The 14,922-nt window shown below is 46.9% G+C and overlaps 1 protein-coding gene across 1 annotated transcript; it reads left to right on the forward strand.

Moving 5' to 3' along the window:
* Window positions 1-176: 176 nt before the first annotated feature.
* Window positions 177-14,918, forward strand: lamb1b (laminin, beta 1b). The gene is made up of 23 exons (XM_069700396.1): window positions 177-462; window positions 981-1,269; window positions 1,787-1,922; window positions 2,026-2,184; window positions 2,353-2,486; window positions 2,576-2,696; window positions 3,068-3,254; window positions 3,667-3,810; window positions 3,895-4,126; window positions 4,285-4,448; window positions 4,710-4,934; window positions 5,397-5,614; window positions 6,891-6,987; window positions 9,556-9,925; window positions 10,058-10,242; window positions 10,788-11,029; window positions 11,125-11,328; window positions 11,425-11,569; window positions 11,685-11,892; window positions 12,549-12,690; window positions 13,196-13,372; window positions 13,505-13,664; window positions 14,219-14,918. The coding sequence occupies exons 1-23, from the start codon at window positions 258-260 to the stop codon at window positions 14,353-14,355; spliced, it is 4,281 nt and encodes a 1,426-aa protein (XP_069556497.1). The 5' UTR covers window positions 177-257; the 3' UTR covers window positions 14,356-14,918.
* The last annotated feature ends 4 nt before the right edge of the window (window positions 14,919-14,922 follow it).

Raw genomic sequence — 14,922 nt, forward strand, 5'->3', positions numbered from 1 at the left:
CTTCCTAAAGTGGTGGGTGAGAATGGAAATAGTGCTGTAAAATGAAACTGCAGCCTCCCCCTCCGCTTCTCCTTTAACCTTTACAGGACTCCTCTTTTAAAATTACAGGCTGCCTCCGCTGCACTTTGCTCTTCATTATGTCGTCCGTCCTCGGGACCGACCTGAACCGGTTTTCATGACCAGAAACGTCTCTAAAAAGATAAACGAAGTAAAACTGTCAAATCTTCTGGGAATTTATCTGCGTTCACGTGTCTCTGATGTCACCTTTTTTTGACGCCTCCCCAGCGTGCAACTGCGACCCGTCCGGCTCCCTGCAGGGCGGACTGTGCGACTCGCGGACCGACGTGGCCGCCGGGCTGATCTCGGGCCAGTGTCGGTGCAAAGCCAACGTGGAGGGCGAGCGCTGCGACCACTGCAGACAGGGACACCACGGACTGGGACAAGGGCCGCACGGCTGCTTGGGTAAGTCACACTTAAGTTATAACTACACCAAATATATTCCAATTTTCTGTAGGACAGTTAAATGACCCAACATCAGAACAACTGATAACACAATGGAAACAAAAATCCTGTAAAATAACACAAGTTACTCTTTAAATTACCCTGAAATCATATTAAACTTTAATCTTAGATGTAGGTGATAAGCATCGTGGCCAAAGCTCTTTTAAATTGCCCATTAATTAAAAAAAATAAACAACTGAAAAGAACCTTTAATAAACCATGTAAGTATGATTTAAGGAGTTTCCATCTTTTACTCCTTACATACGGTCTTGAATACTTATTACTCATTATGCAATTAAAAACATCCTACTTTTAATTAGTACGAAATTAAGGGATTTGGTTCAATAAAAAGTTCCTGTTTGTGTCAGAATTTCAAATTAAAACAACACAAACAATCCTACAAAGTGTACATATACATAAAACACATACTGATGCAGTTTTAATCTGCAGCTTCATTGTTTCGTTGTGTGTTTTGGCAGCTTGTACCTGCAACCCGCTGGGAACGCTGCCCGGAGGAAACTCCTGTGATTCAGAAACAGGAAGTTGCTTCTGCAAGCGGCTCGTCGACGGACAGAACTGCGATCAGTGTCTGGTGCGGATCCAAACGCAGCTGTTACACTCTGTTTGGATTTTTTTTTACCTCTCGTGTTTGTGTGAGTCACAAACGTCTGTTTTCTGTCCTCTGCAGCCGCAGCACTGGGGTCTGTCCCACGACATGGACGGCTGCAGGCCGTGTGACTGCGATCAGGGCGGGGCCGTCAATAACAAGTAGGTGAAATTAATAAAAACATTTTTTTTTTTTTTTTTTTTTTTTTTTTTTTTTTTAATGTGAGCCAGTTCCAGGGTCTCTCCTGGGAAACTAAATGGGACTGAGCCATTTGTAAAATGTCAAAATAATTATCTCAAAAAATGTTGCTCCCATGTTACAAAGCCGCCTTGTTTTTCTTTGGTAACAGAATAAAATAACTTTTCGATGACGTATTTTGACACTTTACATCAGAAAATGTACAGATCTTCTTAAAAATGTAAAGGGCTGCGTTCCATTTAGATGAACCAGTGTTAAAAGGTCAAAGCAGGTTATCCAGGTAACTTCAGGTTTAACTCCTACGAAGACATCGCCATGGTAACCTATGCCGCTGAGCTAACCATTCCCCCCCCCCCCCCCCCGAAGCAGGTTAAGTTTAAGATAACGGGTCAAAAGCGCTATAACAAGCTCCGCCCATTGACCAACCAATTCTGTGGAGACGTGTTGTCATGTTGTCCTACCTGCCGTCCGTCTCCACAGCTGCGACTCTCTCTCGGGACAGTGCGCGTGCCGGGAGCGAATGTTCGGCCGGCGCTGCGATCAGGTCGAGTCGGGCTTCTACTTCATCTCTCTGGATCACTACACGTACGAGGCCGAGGACGCCGAGCACGGACCGGTGAGTGTGTCCACCGCGCCGTCGTCAGCGTAGCGCTCTTCCCGACCCCCCGTCCCCCGTCCCCCGTCCCCGGATACGAAGTCTCCGGCTCTGTCTCTTCCAGGGGGTGAAGGTGGTGCCGAGGCCGTATCCGGCGGGTCGCAGTCCCACCTGGACCGGCGTGGGCTTCGCCAACGTGCCGGAAGGAGCCTACCTGGAGTTCAACGTCGACAACATCCCGGAGTCCATGGAGTACGATGTCCTGATTCGCTACGAGCCGCAGGTAACGGAGAGGGAAAGGTTGTGTACGGTTAACTCTTAAAGACATTAAACACCAGGAAGTTAGCCGTGGGACGCTTGAATATAAACACCGTCCAGAAAAAGAGAGTTTAGTATAGTAATAGTAACATTTGTGCATATAATGTAAAGACGTGCCTGTGTTTGTGGACAGCTACCTGAGCAGTGGGAGAAGGTGAACATCCAAGTGCGGCGTCCCGTCTTCAACCCTCCAAACTACTCGGCTCACTGCAGCAACTCCATCCAGGGCGAAGACGAGCAGTCCATCTCTCTCCCACCTGGATCCAGGTAAAAACGTCACTCCGTCTCCCTGGCAACACACACACACACACACACACACACACACACACACACACTGACTCCGTGTTGTGTTTCAGGCACGTGCTGCTGGTGAGGCCGGTGTGTTTCGAGAAAGGACTGAACTACACGGTCCGTCTCAGTCTGCCGCTCTACTCGTCCGGCAGCGGAGTCCAGAGCCCGTACACACTCCTCGACTCCGTAGGTCACACACACACACACACACACACACACACACACACACACACACACACACACACACACACACACACACACACACACACACACACACGATCAATTGATTTAATCAACCGAATAAATGAACACGTTTCTGCGGAGCAGTAAATCACAAGTTTGAGAAGCTCAGTTATGGGATGTTTCTGACCACACCAAGTTGTGTCTTCAGGTTTTTCATGTCCTTCAACACTGGATTTTCTTTTCTCCTTCAATGGAACATATTTTCTCAGCTTTTACAAACAGTCTCATGGTCGTCCAGCCTGCTGGCGTGGTCTGAGCAGAAACCTAACCTGTGTTGTTATATTCTGCCCCCCCCCCCCCCTCTCTCTGTATAGCTGGTGCTAATGCCCCGGGTCAGAGAGCTGGACATGTTCCACGGGGTCGAGGGCGAGGGAGCGTGGGACACGTTCCAGCGCTACCGATGTCTGGAGAGCAGCCAGAGCGTCGTCAAAAGCCCGCTGACGGACATCTGCAACGACTACATCTTCAGCGTCTCCGCTCTGCTGCACAAAGGAGCCGTGGGTACGTCGTCTTCCTCTAAATGAGTTCAGTTTTCTTGTCTTTTGTGTCTCTGGGTTAATTGTTTTTCTGTTTTTGGGGATGTTTGGTCTCTACGAAGTCTTTTAGTGTCTCTTCAGTTTCATTTTTTGTTTCTTCAAGGTTGTTTTGTGTCTCCGGGGTAATTTTTTTTTCCATCTGGTTCAGTAATCCATCAATAACTGAGGAGGGCGACTTCACTGTTCTGTCTACGATCTTTTTACTTTTTCAGGATCACTTTATATCAGAATTTAGAGCAAAGAAATTTCCTTAATAAAAACCTGCGTTTCCTGTGAAAGAATTTTTTTTTTTTTTAAATCACAAGACAGGCTTTGACAGGACACTCGCACACACATTAATTTTCTGCATGTATGCTTTTCTCTACCTCGTCTCGTAGCGTGCCAGTGTGACCCTCAGGGTTCGCTCAGCGCCGTCTGCGATTCGAGCGGAGGTCAGTGTCGGTGTCGAGCCAACGTCGTGGGCAGGAACTGCGACCACTGCGGTCCGGCGACGTTCCTGTTCAGCCCCTCCGGCTGCAGACGTGAGTGTCGGAGGAGGCCGCGTGTCGTGGTGGATGATCCTCCGTTTAATAATCTTCATGAATAACTCCTCATTTCACCTCCAGCTTGCGACTGCGACCCGCGCGGCGCCGTCAGCGCCTTCTGCCACGAGGCGACCGGCCAGTGCGAGTGCGTTTCCGGGGCGACGGGCCGCCAGTGCGCCCACTGCCTGCCGGGCTACTGGGGCTTCCCTCAGTGCCGGCAGTGCCACTGCAACGGCCACAGCGAGTACTGCAACCCTCAGACCGGAGAGTGTCAGGGCTGCAGGGACTTCACCACCGGGCACCAGTGCGAGAGGTACGACCTGCTGATGAAGACGATGATGAAGACGATGATGATGTCAGAGATCATCACATTTAGAAGCGGCTCGGACCGAGAGCATGATCGGCGATTTGAGGCAACGGATTCAAGTCCAGGGATTTACTTTAAATACCCCTTTTTCCCTTCACTCCCAGATGTCTGGACGGTTACCATGGCGACCCGGAGCTGGGTTCAGGCGGCCACTGTCGCCCGTGTATGTGTCCGGACGGGCCGCGCAGTGGACGGCAGTTCGCAGACAGCTGTTACCTTCTGTCCAACACCAACCAGCTGGTGTGTGTGTGCAGCCCCGGCTACAAAGGTATGTACACACACACACACACACACACACACACACACACACACACACACACACACACACACACACACACACACACATTTGTTTTTATGCAAGCAGGGCAGTTTTTGTCATCACGTCTTCACCTCTCACACGATACAAACTCAACACTTCAGTCTTCCTGTAATTAACACGACACATGAAGGAAACATATTTTTGGAGCTGTGCCCGAATGTCCTCAAAAAAATAAATATGATTGACGTCATGTTTCTCTTCCTCGTCCAGGTGCCAGGTGTGACAGTTGCTCCCCCGGTTACTACGGCAACCCTCTGGTGCCCGGCGGGCGCTGCACGGCCTGCCAGTGCAACAACAACATCGACATGCACGACCCGGGGTCCTGCGACACCCGCACGGGCGCCTGCCTCAAATGCCTGTACCACACGCAGGGCCACGTCTGCCAGCACTGCAAACTGGGTTACTACGGCAACGCCGCCACGCAGAGCTGCAGGAGTGAGTACGGCTGTACACGAACCCGATTCAGCATATTTAATTATGTGTTTATGAGACGGTTTGTCTCTTTTAAATGACTTCAAACATGTCTTCAGCATTTCTGTATATAAATTGCACGTGGTCGTTATATTTTCTTTCTGACTCCGAGCTTTAATTGGTATCAATCAAATTCCTGTATGAATACAAGTTCATTCATTTATAATTTGCAGTAGCTGGAAAGTCGCATGTTAAATTAATCTTTTTTTTAAGACATATCTTACATACTTTATCTTTAATAAAGAGTCAGGGCTACATTTTAAACTCATCATTAACAGCCTCCAAAATTTCAGAAGCAGCCCGTCTCTAAAATCAGTCAATAAATCGCCCAGATTTCTGCAGCGTTTTTTTTTTTTTAAATGCGATAAAGACTCATGTAAACTACTCACCTGTTGAACGATGACTATACTTTTCCCTGTGTTGCAGAGTGTATGTGTTCCTCGGAGGGGACGCTCCCTCAGGCCTGCTCGTCCCCCGACGACTGTCAGTGCGACCAGCGCGGCGGTCAGTGTCCCTGCCAGCCCAACGTGGTCGGTCAGAACTGCGACCGCTGCGCCGACGACACGTGGAACATCGCCAGCCGGACCGGCTGCCAGCGCTGCGACTGCGACCCCGTCCACTCCCTCAGATCCTCCTGCCACGAGGTGAGATGACAAACATATCCAAAATCATTACCACGATATCTTAATAACAGTTAAGAAACATTAAAGGTTATGAAACACATAAGGACAGTAAGATAGTGGGACTAAAGAAAGGATGGACATAGTAAGAGGTATATGTGGTGGATAAAGCATTAGAAAATGGGAGCGACGAGGAAAACACTGATATCTGGATTTCATGAAAGGTTTCATGAAAGTAGAAGTTTTTAATAACTAAAGGAAGATGCTAAATTTGTCAATACGAATCCCAAATATGAAACAAAATACAAATGGGCAGTCCTAAAACGTACTAAAGAGGCAAAAAACCCAGCTAAACTAAGACATTAAAGCACCAAAAAACCGACAGGGACAAACTCGTCCCCACTCGTTTTAAAAAATATACATTAAACAAACCGGCAACTGAAATGACAAACGGGAAGGAGAACACAGAGTAAATACACCAAGGAGAGGAGGACAATGAGGGAAAGTTTAAACTAATCAGGGCGGGCGCAAACAGTGACACAAGGGCAGGAAGTGAAGTAGACCAACACACACAGGGCGAAGCGTGACTTCATAGTAAAACAGGAAACCCAAAACCAGGACGGAAGTAAAGACGACGAGACAAAAATCTAATCGCAACCATGACGGACGAAAAACAAGGAAAAAAAAACCCAGCAGTTCGGAGCCGAAACCACTGAGCTCGTCCAACATCTGTCTGCATCATTTCCTGCGTCAGCTGCTCCAGTTTGTTCCCCCTGAATATGATGTATAGCTGAAGGCAACCACAAAAAAATTGCATCTCTCAATGAGCGGTTGTTGTTGTTGCCAAAGTATTTCTTACACAACCTGAGGACGGGCGAGGAAACTTTCCCCCCGAAGCAGCCGGGCCGTGACCGTCCCGTCTAATCAAAGAGGCCCGTGTTTAGATAATTTTTTTTTTTTTTTTAATATATGGACTCCAGCTGTTTGGGAATTTCTCCTCTCTCTCTCTCCGACTTTGTTCCTGCAGCTCTGTTCCTGAAGAAGCGAACAACATGCGCCCACTCGCACACAAACATTCGTGTTTCTTGTGTTTACTGGCGGCGCTTCATCACAGGAAGGAAGTCTCAGAATACGCGGCGGAATAACTGAATAGTATAAAGAGGAGCAACTACAAAGCTCCATTGTGTCTACAATGTGAAAGGAAAGCTCTGAATCATGCGGATTTAGTTTGAACTAAAGTTTCCTGATAATATTCTGCAGCATCGACCCGATTGTCTTTTTTTTTTTTTTTTTTCTGCAGGTCACTGGACGCTGCGTGTGCAAACCCGGATTCGGTGGCCGGACGTGTCGGGAGTGCAAAGAACTGTTCTGGGGGGATCCAGAGGTCAAATGTCACGGTAGGATGTCACCAACATGCTTCTGTCACGCTGTATTTTTGATATTTTTGTATTAACATAGAGTAATGATGATAATAATAATGACACAAAAAAAAGTGTGTGCCAAATAGAAATCCAGGCTGATTTCATTCAGATTAGATTAAAAAAATGTTTAGAAACTGGGGTAGATTTTTAGAAGACAGGAAGTTATGATAACATTTAGGGTCCATTTTCCTTGTTGACAAACCCACAGATCGTTATCACCCAACTCTCCTGAACTAAAAACCTCTTTAGCGTCTTTCTGCTCATTGTTTTGGTTTAAACTTACCTGTTTTTGTTTCCTCTCATCGCTCTGAAACTTAATTACAGCTTAATTTCCAGCCACAGCAGCCGGCATAAATATTTTTAAAAAGAAATAACTGTTCTCTACCTGCTCGGCAACCAAAACATCAGACGGGCGGCGTTGGCGACCAGCTGGAGAACAAAGTGGAGCATTTAGCAGCTAAAGGAGCCCAAAAAAAAAAAAAGAGCTCTGAGTGGAGGTTTAATATCAATTTTAAAAAAGTGATAATCTGACATCTTGTTTCTGCTGCCCCCAGGTGGCCATAATTCATATTAAATGAGTCGCACTTTGCTCCTCAGGCCTTCTCCACTTGTTTTGGGAGTTATTTAACAGTCTGAGGTTGTGAAAGATTCCTCCTCGGCCTTTGGTTTGTGTGTTTTACATAACGACTCCTTCACATCTAATACGGATGAGAAAACTCCCTCACGGTCATGTTTCACTTGAACTCCAGTGTGCTGAAGCCAAAACATCTCCGTCCAACCACTTCCTGATTGCGCAGTCTTCTTCTGTTTATATTTCCTCCTGAAATTTTCTATTTTCTCTCTCCAGCCACTTCGACCTTCTCATTTGGATGTGATTCCCTCTGAGTCACTACGCTTTGTTATGTTTAGTTTTGATGACGTGCATCTCGTAAACCGTGGAGACTTTGAAACGGTCTCCAAAAACGAAGTGGTTTTGTCGGCCGCGCTGAATCAGCGAGCTGGCTCTCAGCGTGGGTTTGTGATCCCGCAAAAGTTTCGTCGTCGGCCAAACAAACTGCCGGAGAGTCCGTTGGCTGGAGTGAACGGCTCACAGTAGCTGGCTGAGCCTCAGAGAAACAGGGGAGGGGAGGAGGGGGGGAGAGGGGTGGTGGGATCTGGGAATGAACTCTCTTTCTGCCCTCATGAGAACCAGATGTGCTCCAGCACTCTCAGGCATCCCGTTTTTTTTTTTTTTTTTTTCCCCGTCATGGGCCGACACCCAGAGAACCCAGGAATCCTGAACGATTCCCTGATGGTTCTCTTCAGCTGTGGAACCAGCTGGACTTCGCTTCCTCAGCGCACACATGATGCAGTAATGCGTCCATTCATGGGAACGCCGCGGCCGCCTCAAATGTGTGGGAGCTGCATGTCGTGATGTGCGAAGATTTTGATAATAAAAAGATGTGCGGTTCGTTCTCACGGCCGGATTTAGACGACAGAAGGTTTACATTTTTGTCTGGTCGGCATCTTTGTGAGCGTGAAAGGATTAAAGAGCTCCAAACCGGGTCAGTGTTTTTGATATGTGGCTTTTCTCCTAATCACCATGTACGTTCAGCAGGTGTAATATTTCAGCGTGATACAAACAAAACTTCAAACCAGACATTCAACCGGAGCTCCGTAAATCACACAAATAAAACAGCAACACTGACGGTGGAAACGTAAAGATATTCTGCATTCCTTCTCTCTGACTCACACGATCCTCCTCCTCCTCCTCCTCCTCTTCCTCCTGGGAGGAAGGATGTGGACTCGAGGGATCACCGTGACCTTCTGGGTCATATTCCTGTCGAAGTTTATTTACCGTAGGTGCTGGAGTTGAATAAACTTTTATTTCCCCAAGGAGACATGAAAACTTAAAAACTCTCAGGCTTTTTTTTTTGTTTTCATGTTTTTGGGGAAATGTGTAGATTTAAGGCCCATTTAAAAGTTGTATATTTAGAAAGGAGGACGCCAATAAAATTAAGAAAATTAAAGCAATTCTAAATATTTCTACTTTAAGTTGGTTGAAACTGCAAAACCTGTTGCAGGTTTTATTGGCTATTCGTAGCGTTTAGCGTCTTTCAGCTCATTGTTTTGGTTTTTATGCCTTTCAGTTTTATTGTAGTTTGACTGAACGTTGGATTTGTATTCATCAGGAGGCCAGAAACATGAATCTAAATTGATGTTAATGTTGTTTTATGGCTTCCGTTTGCTCAAAAACAACCAAGATAACATTAATAAAAAACAAATTCCCACCAATCACAGAAGAAAAAACTGCTTTTACACTTTCATGTAGAGAAACTTTGAGGGTACAACTAATTTAAATCGTAAAAAAATGTTGCTTAAACAATACGATCCTTTAATTTTGCAGCCATGCTCAACTTTATGTTGTATTTTCAGGTTTATGTAAAATCATCTGAACTTGGAGGAGCTTTCGACTTCGTACAGTTTTATTCTTCCATCTGGGGAATGCGTTTAAAATCCCTGTAATTATTTTCTTTACCCGACGTTCTCTCTCTCCGTTCCCAGCTTGCGACTGCGACTCCCGGGGGATCTCCAGCGAGCAGTGTCATCACGCCACGGGACAGTGCACCTGCGTGGAGGGCGTGTCGGGCCCTCGGTGCGACAAGTGCGCCCGGGGCTACCGGGGCGAGTTCCCCGCCTGCGAGCGCTGCCACGAGTGCGTCGCCGTCTGGGACGCGGTGGTCGGCGAGCTGACCAATCAAACCCGACGGCTGGAGGCGCAGGTGACGGAGCTCCTGACCAGCGGGGTGACGGCGCCGTACAAAGAGCTGGTCGGCAGCCTGGAGACAAACGTGAAGGCCGTCAGGGAGATAGTGGAGAAGAACCCCGCGGCCGTGCAGCTGGAGCAGATCCAGGATCTGACGCATCAGATCACGTACGTACCAAAACACACACACACACACACACACACACACACACACACACACACACACACACACACACACACACACACACACACACACACACACACACACAGTACCTCATCACCGCTTCATTGTCTTCTCAGGGGTCTGATGTCCTTCCTGAACGGGAAGCTGAACACGACCGAGGAGACGCTGAACCTTCTCCACGACGACGCCAACGCCACCGATGCAAACCTGGACGCGCTGACGGATGAGTCCGACCGGCTGGAGCGGACCGTCCGGGAGCTCCGACAGCAGGTCCAGGACACCAAGAACGCCAACATCCACGGTGAGAAGAAAAAAAAACAAAAAAACAAAAAAACTGTAGTGAGTTTCTTTTGGTCGCATTTGAATGAATATTTCTGGACGGTGCAGTTATAGGTTGCAGTGAGCCAAAGATTTGTCACAATGCTGTCTGACTCCTGGGACGATTGGTGGCGCAGTTTGCTGCATCGCCACGGCGACGCCCTTTCACAAAGTCGAACGAAATTCTCAATATATCATCAACCACATGTTTAGGCTATTCTGACCCGACTTTAGGTTCATGTGATCAACCAGCTCGACGTAGCATGTGAAATTATGAAAAGTGTAATTTCCAGTTGCCACCAGGGTGCGCGATGACTATGAGTGAATATTACCATACAGGTATCTTCAGGGCCGGACAGTTATCATACTTGTAACGTTTGGAGAAGATCGGTCCATGTACATAAGATTTAGAGCAACTTGTAGTTTCATGGCGAGACGCTCAAAATGACGATTGAATAGAAATTACGAGCTACTAAAATGTATGCCGTGTAAGGAAATAATCCAGTTCCCTAACTTTCCTGTCTTCAGGCGCTATGGGCACCATCGCCGCTGCTCACATGCAGTCTAGGAACGCAGAGCTGCTCGCCAAGGCCTCCACCAGCGACCCCGGCAACACGGTGGAGCTGTCGGCCGCGGTACGGAAATCCACGGAGGACCGACTGAGCGGCGGTCAGAAGGAATTCGACCGAAAGCACCAAAGAAACACGCAGAAGCTGGACAAGCTCTCCAAAGATCTGGAGAAATCCGACCTGTCGCCACTGAGCGAGAAGGTGAGAAACGTCGGAGGACATTCAGAGGACAACAATCGGACCTTAAACATTCACTCACTCTGCTTCTTCTTCTTCTTCTTCTTCTTCCTCTGCAGACGTGCGGCGGCGGTGCGGCTGAAGGCGACGACTGCTCCCCCTGCGGCGGGCTGGGTTGCGTCGGCGAGGACGGAGCGCCTCGGTGCGGAGGAGAAGGTTGTCGAGGCCTCGTCACCGCCTCTCGAACGGCCCTGAAATCAGCCAACAACCTGGACCGGGAGATCCTCGCCGCCATGCAGGAGGTGGACAAGCTCTCCAGGATGGTGAGCGAACGTCATCGTTTGTTATGACGCAGAAGAACTAAAGGCAGGATGTGAGAAAAGTTAAATAAAAATAAATAAATACTCGCTTGCGGTCAGGTGTGGGAAGCCAACACACGCGCCAACGAAGCCAAAATGAACGCTTTGGAGGTTCTGGTCAAATCCAACCGTAGCAAAGAGCGAGTGGAGCAGAGCAACGAGCAGCTGCGCAGCCTCATCAAGGAGATCCGGGACCTCCTCACCAGTGAGCGCGCCGCCGACAAGCTCACCTTTGTTTTAGTTTGAATGATTCAGAAACGCTTTTAAAAATGACGGCTGCGTTTTTTTTTTTTTTTTTTTTTTTTTTTGCGACGTTCCAGACGAGAAGGCGGACGTGTCCGTGATCGAGGCGGTGGCCAACGAGGTGCTGGCGCTGGAGATGCCGGTCTCGACGGAGAAGCTGCAGGAGCTGACGAAGGAGATCCGGGAGAAGGTCGGCACTCTGACCAGCGTGGAGTCGATCCTCAGCCAGAGCGCCGAAGACATCGAGGCGGCCGAGGCGCTGCTGAAGCAGGCGAAGGCGGCCAAGTAAGGAAAAGGGAAAACGGGAGGAGGAGCTGGACGTCTGCGGAGAAAAGAAAACACATCGTTAATGTGAAAAAAAGATAAAAACATGAAACTGAATTAAATCTTTTCAGACAATAATCCACAGAACATAATGCCAACAATATACAGCAGGGATCTGCCAAACAGTTTAATTTGGAAATCAGATATTTAGGAATATTTGAGTCTCACTACATTTTTTTTTTCTCATCCTAAACTAAGCTGTAAGTCAGTTTACGAAAGTTGAGAGCTGTTAAATCAAAACACAAAAAATAAATAAAACTAGCAGCAAATCTTCAGTGATAATCACGATAGAAATATCAACATGGGAAAAATATTGTTTCACCATGTTTACACGTTAATACAGCTGAAAAATGTAAGAAATAAAAACTAAAATGCAGTTTGTTTGTTTTTTTACATTCAAAGTGATTTTATTCAAACCTGCTTTCGTTCCCATGATGTAGAAATTAATCTGCCTAAAACTTTAAATGCAAATTTCAGAGAGGTTATACATATAAACAAAGTTGCGTTTCTATGACAACGTGCTGTATGTGTGTGTGTGTGTGTGTGCGTTCACCTCCGAGGTTCACTAACCTCTCTCTGTCTCTGTCTCTGTCTCTGTCCCTGTCTCTCTCGGTCAGCGACGAGGCGTCCAACATGAAGGACACGGCCGACGTGGTGAAGGAGGCGCTGGAGGAGACCGAGCGCGCTCAGAGCATCGCCATGGACGCCATCCAGCTGGCGCAGAACAACACGAAGGGAACGCTGGACCTGCTGATCTCGGTGAGCTTCGGAGAAACAGAACCGCTCTCGGTCCGGTGGAATTAACGTAAAATATTTGAGTATCAAAGTACGATGCGTTTACAGAAAATAATATAATGGAAATAATGGGAAAAAAATGACGACTGATTGATCTACTGATGAAATTATGTCGGACTAGAAAATGTTTGCTTCGAGTTATTTAATTAGGTGGTTTTTCTACGTTTTGAAAAAGAACAATTTACCACATTTATGAAACTTCAACTTTAAAAATATTTGGTATTTGTAATAAAAAATACTGACAGAAATGATGAAAAAAAAAGAGCTTTTTCTAGCCCTCAAAATTTGTATAACGCCCAATAAAATTAAATTTTGTTTGTATGAAGATTAAAAAAAAGCCTCCTAGTGACTTTATATCGATTTTTGTATTATTTACTGAACCTGCGCTGTTTTTCTAGCTGCTGTTGATACACAAGCTTCGTGTGTGTGTGTGTGTGTGTGTGTGTGTGTGTGTGTGTGTGTGTGTCAGGTGGAGTCGGAGACGGCCATGTCGGAGCTGAAGCTCGGGAACACGACGGGTCGCCTGGTGCAGCTGGAGAGGGAGGTCGGCCTGCTGAGGCAGAACAGCCTGGAGGTGACCCGGCTGGCGGAGACGGCCGACCGATTCACCGACCAGGCCCGACTGAACGCGGAGGAGGCGCAGCAGGTCAGAGAGAGACACACACACACACACACACACACACACGCGCTTTAGTTATTCTTATCTTCTGAAACATCTTAAATTTTCTGTGATTTCCCACCGCCGACGTCATCAGTGTTGTGCTCCCCGTGCGTGCAGGAGTTTGACGAGGAGGTGAAAGATAAACTGGAGGTGGTGGAGGAGCAGGTGGAGGATAAAGGGGAGTCGGTGCTGCAGGCGAGGAGGAGAGCGGACCAGCTGCAGATAGAAGCCAACGAGCTGCTCGCTCTGAGCAGCACGAAGCTGCAGAGACTCGGAGGTGAGCGTCCGTTTTAACTCCCGACTGTTTTTCATTTAAAAGAAGCAACATGAAGTAAAGTTGCCTCGGTTTCTGAGATGGAAAGATGTCGGGCTGATTGACAGCTGTTCACTCACCCGTCACGTTGGACTGAGGGCAGACTGGAAGCTACGACGACTCACTAGCGCCTCCTGTGGTTCGTGCAGCACTACATAAAGTCATTTATTTACAGTCTGCGGATCATTTCTACGCATTTTTAAACAAAAACAAAAAAATGTAAGACGTTTTATCTTTAAAAAATGAACACAGACAACCGAAACCGCAGGAAGCACAAGAATAAATAAAGTTGAAAACAACCTGTTTTTTTTAAACGGTGCACATTTAAAAACAAATATGTAGTTTAAAAGTTCGACGAAAAAAAAAAGTAATAAAAACAAACACTACAACGGGGCAGGAACGTGGTCTTTGTTCCACCTATGCGGAAAATGAACAGCTTAATAGTAAACAATAAAAACCCAAATATGTACGAATAACTTACTCCAACCTCTCTGGCGATGTCAATTCCTGTTCCGCAGAGTTGGAGAGCTCCTACGAGGCCAACCAGCGCGTCCTGGAGGCCAAAGCTGCGGAGCTGGACGAGCTGGAGCGAACCGCGCGCCGCATCCTGGACGAGATCAGCTACAAAGTGACGCTTTACAGCACCTGTCTGTGATGACGTCATCGCTGGGCCGGGACTTTAATAGCACCAAAATCATTTTTTTTTTAAAGCGTACTGCTCCCAGATGACTGCTCTCTCTCTCTCTCTCTCTCTCTCTCTCTCTCGCTCTCTCTTTATTATTATTATTTTTTTTTTTTATAAAACTGTTAAAACTAAACACTAATATATGTCAAGAACCCCAAAAACACAGAAAGGAGCTTTAAAAGCTGCCAAAGACCTTTTAAAGTACTGAAGTGAGGCGTCCCAAAGGAAAACCACTAGAAGACAAGGTGACCTCGAAAACCAAGAATTGTGTTTAAAATACAGAACAATCGAGTTAAAAAAAACAACGTGTGTTTAACTTCATGTTTTATACCCAAAGATATCACTTCTGAAATGGTGCTACGACTATCGATAAATAATAAAATTTAATCTCAGCTGGTCTTTTTATTTTTTTTTGCGCTTGTTGGCGCTTCAAAACGAATTTTTCAATAACCATCACAAGGTGGGAAAAATCGGTTAAATTGGCCTTTTGCCAATTAGCACACATGCCTGTCAATCAAACAGCCCCGCCCCCTCCCC

The sequence above is a fragment of the Brachyistius frenatus genome, unplaced genomic scaffold, assembly GCF_029030835.1.
Source record: "Brachyistius frenatus isolate BFR_SWC_R1_liver_20210118 unplaced genomic scaffold, ASM2903083v1 Contig_33, whole genome shotgun sequence".
NCBI lineage: Eukaryota > Metazoa > Chordata > Actinopteri > Embiotocidae > Brachyistius > Brachyistius frenatus.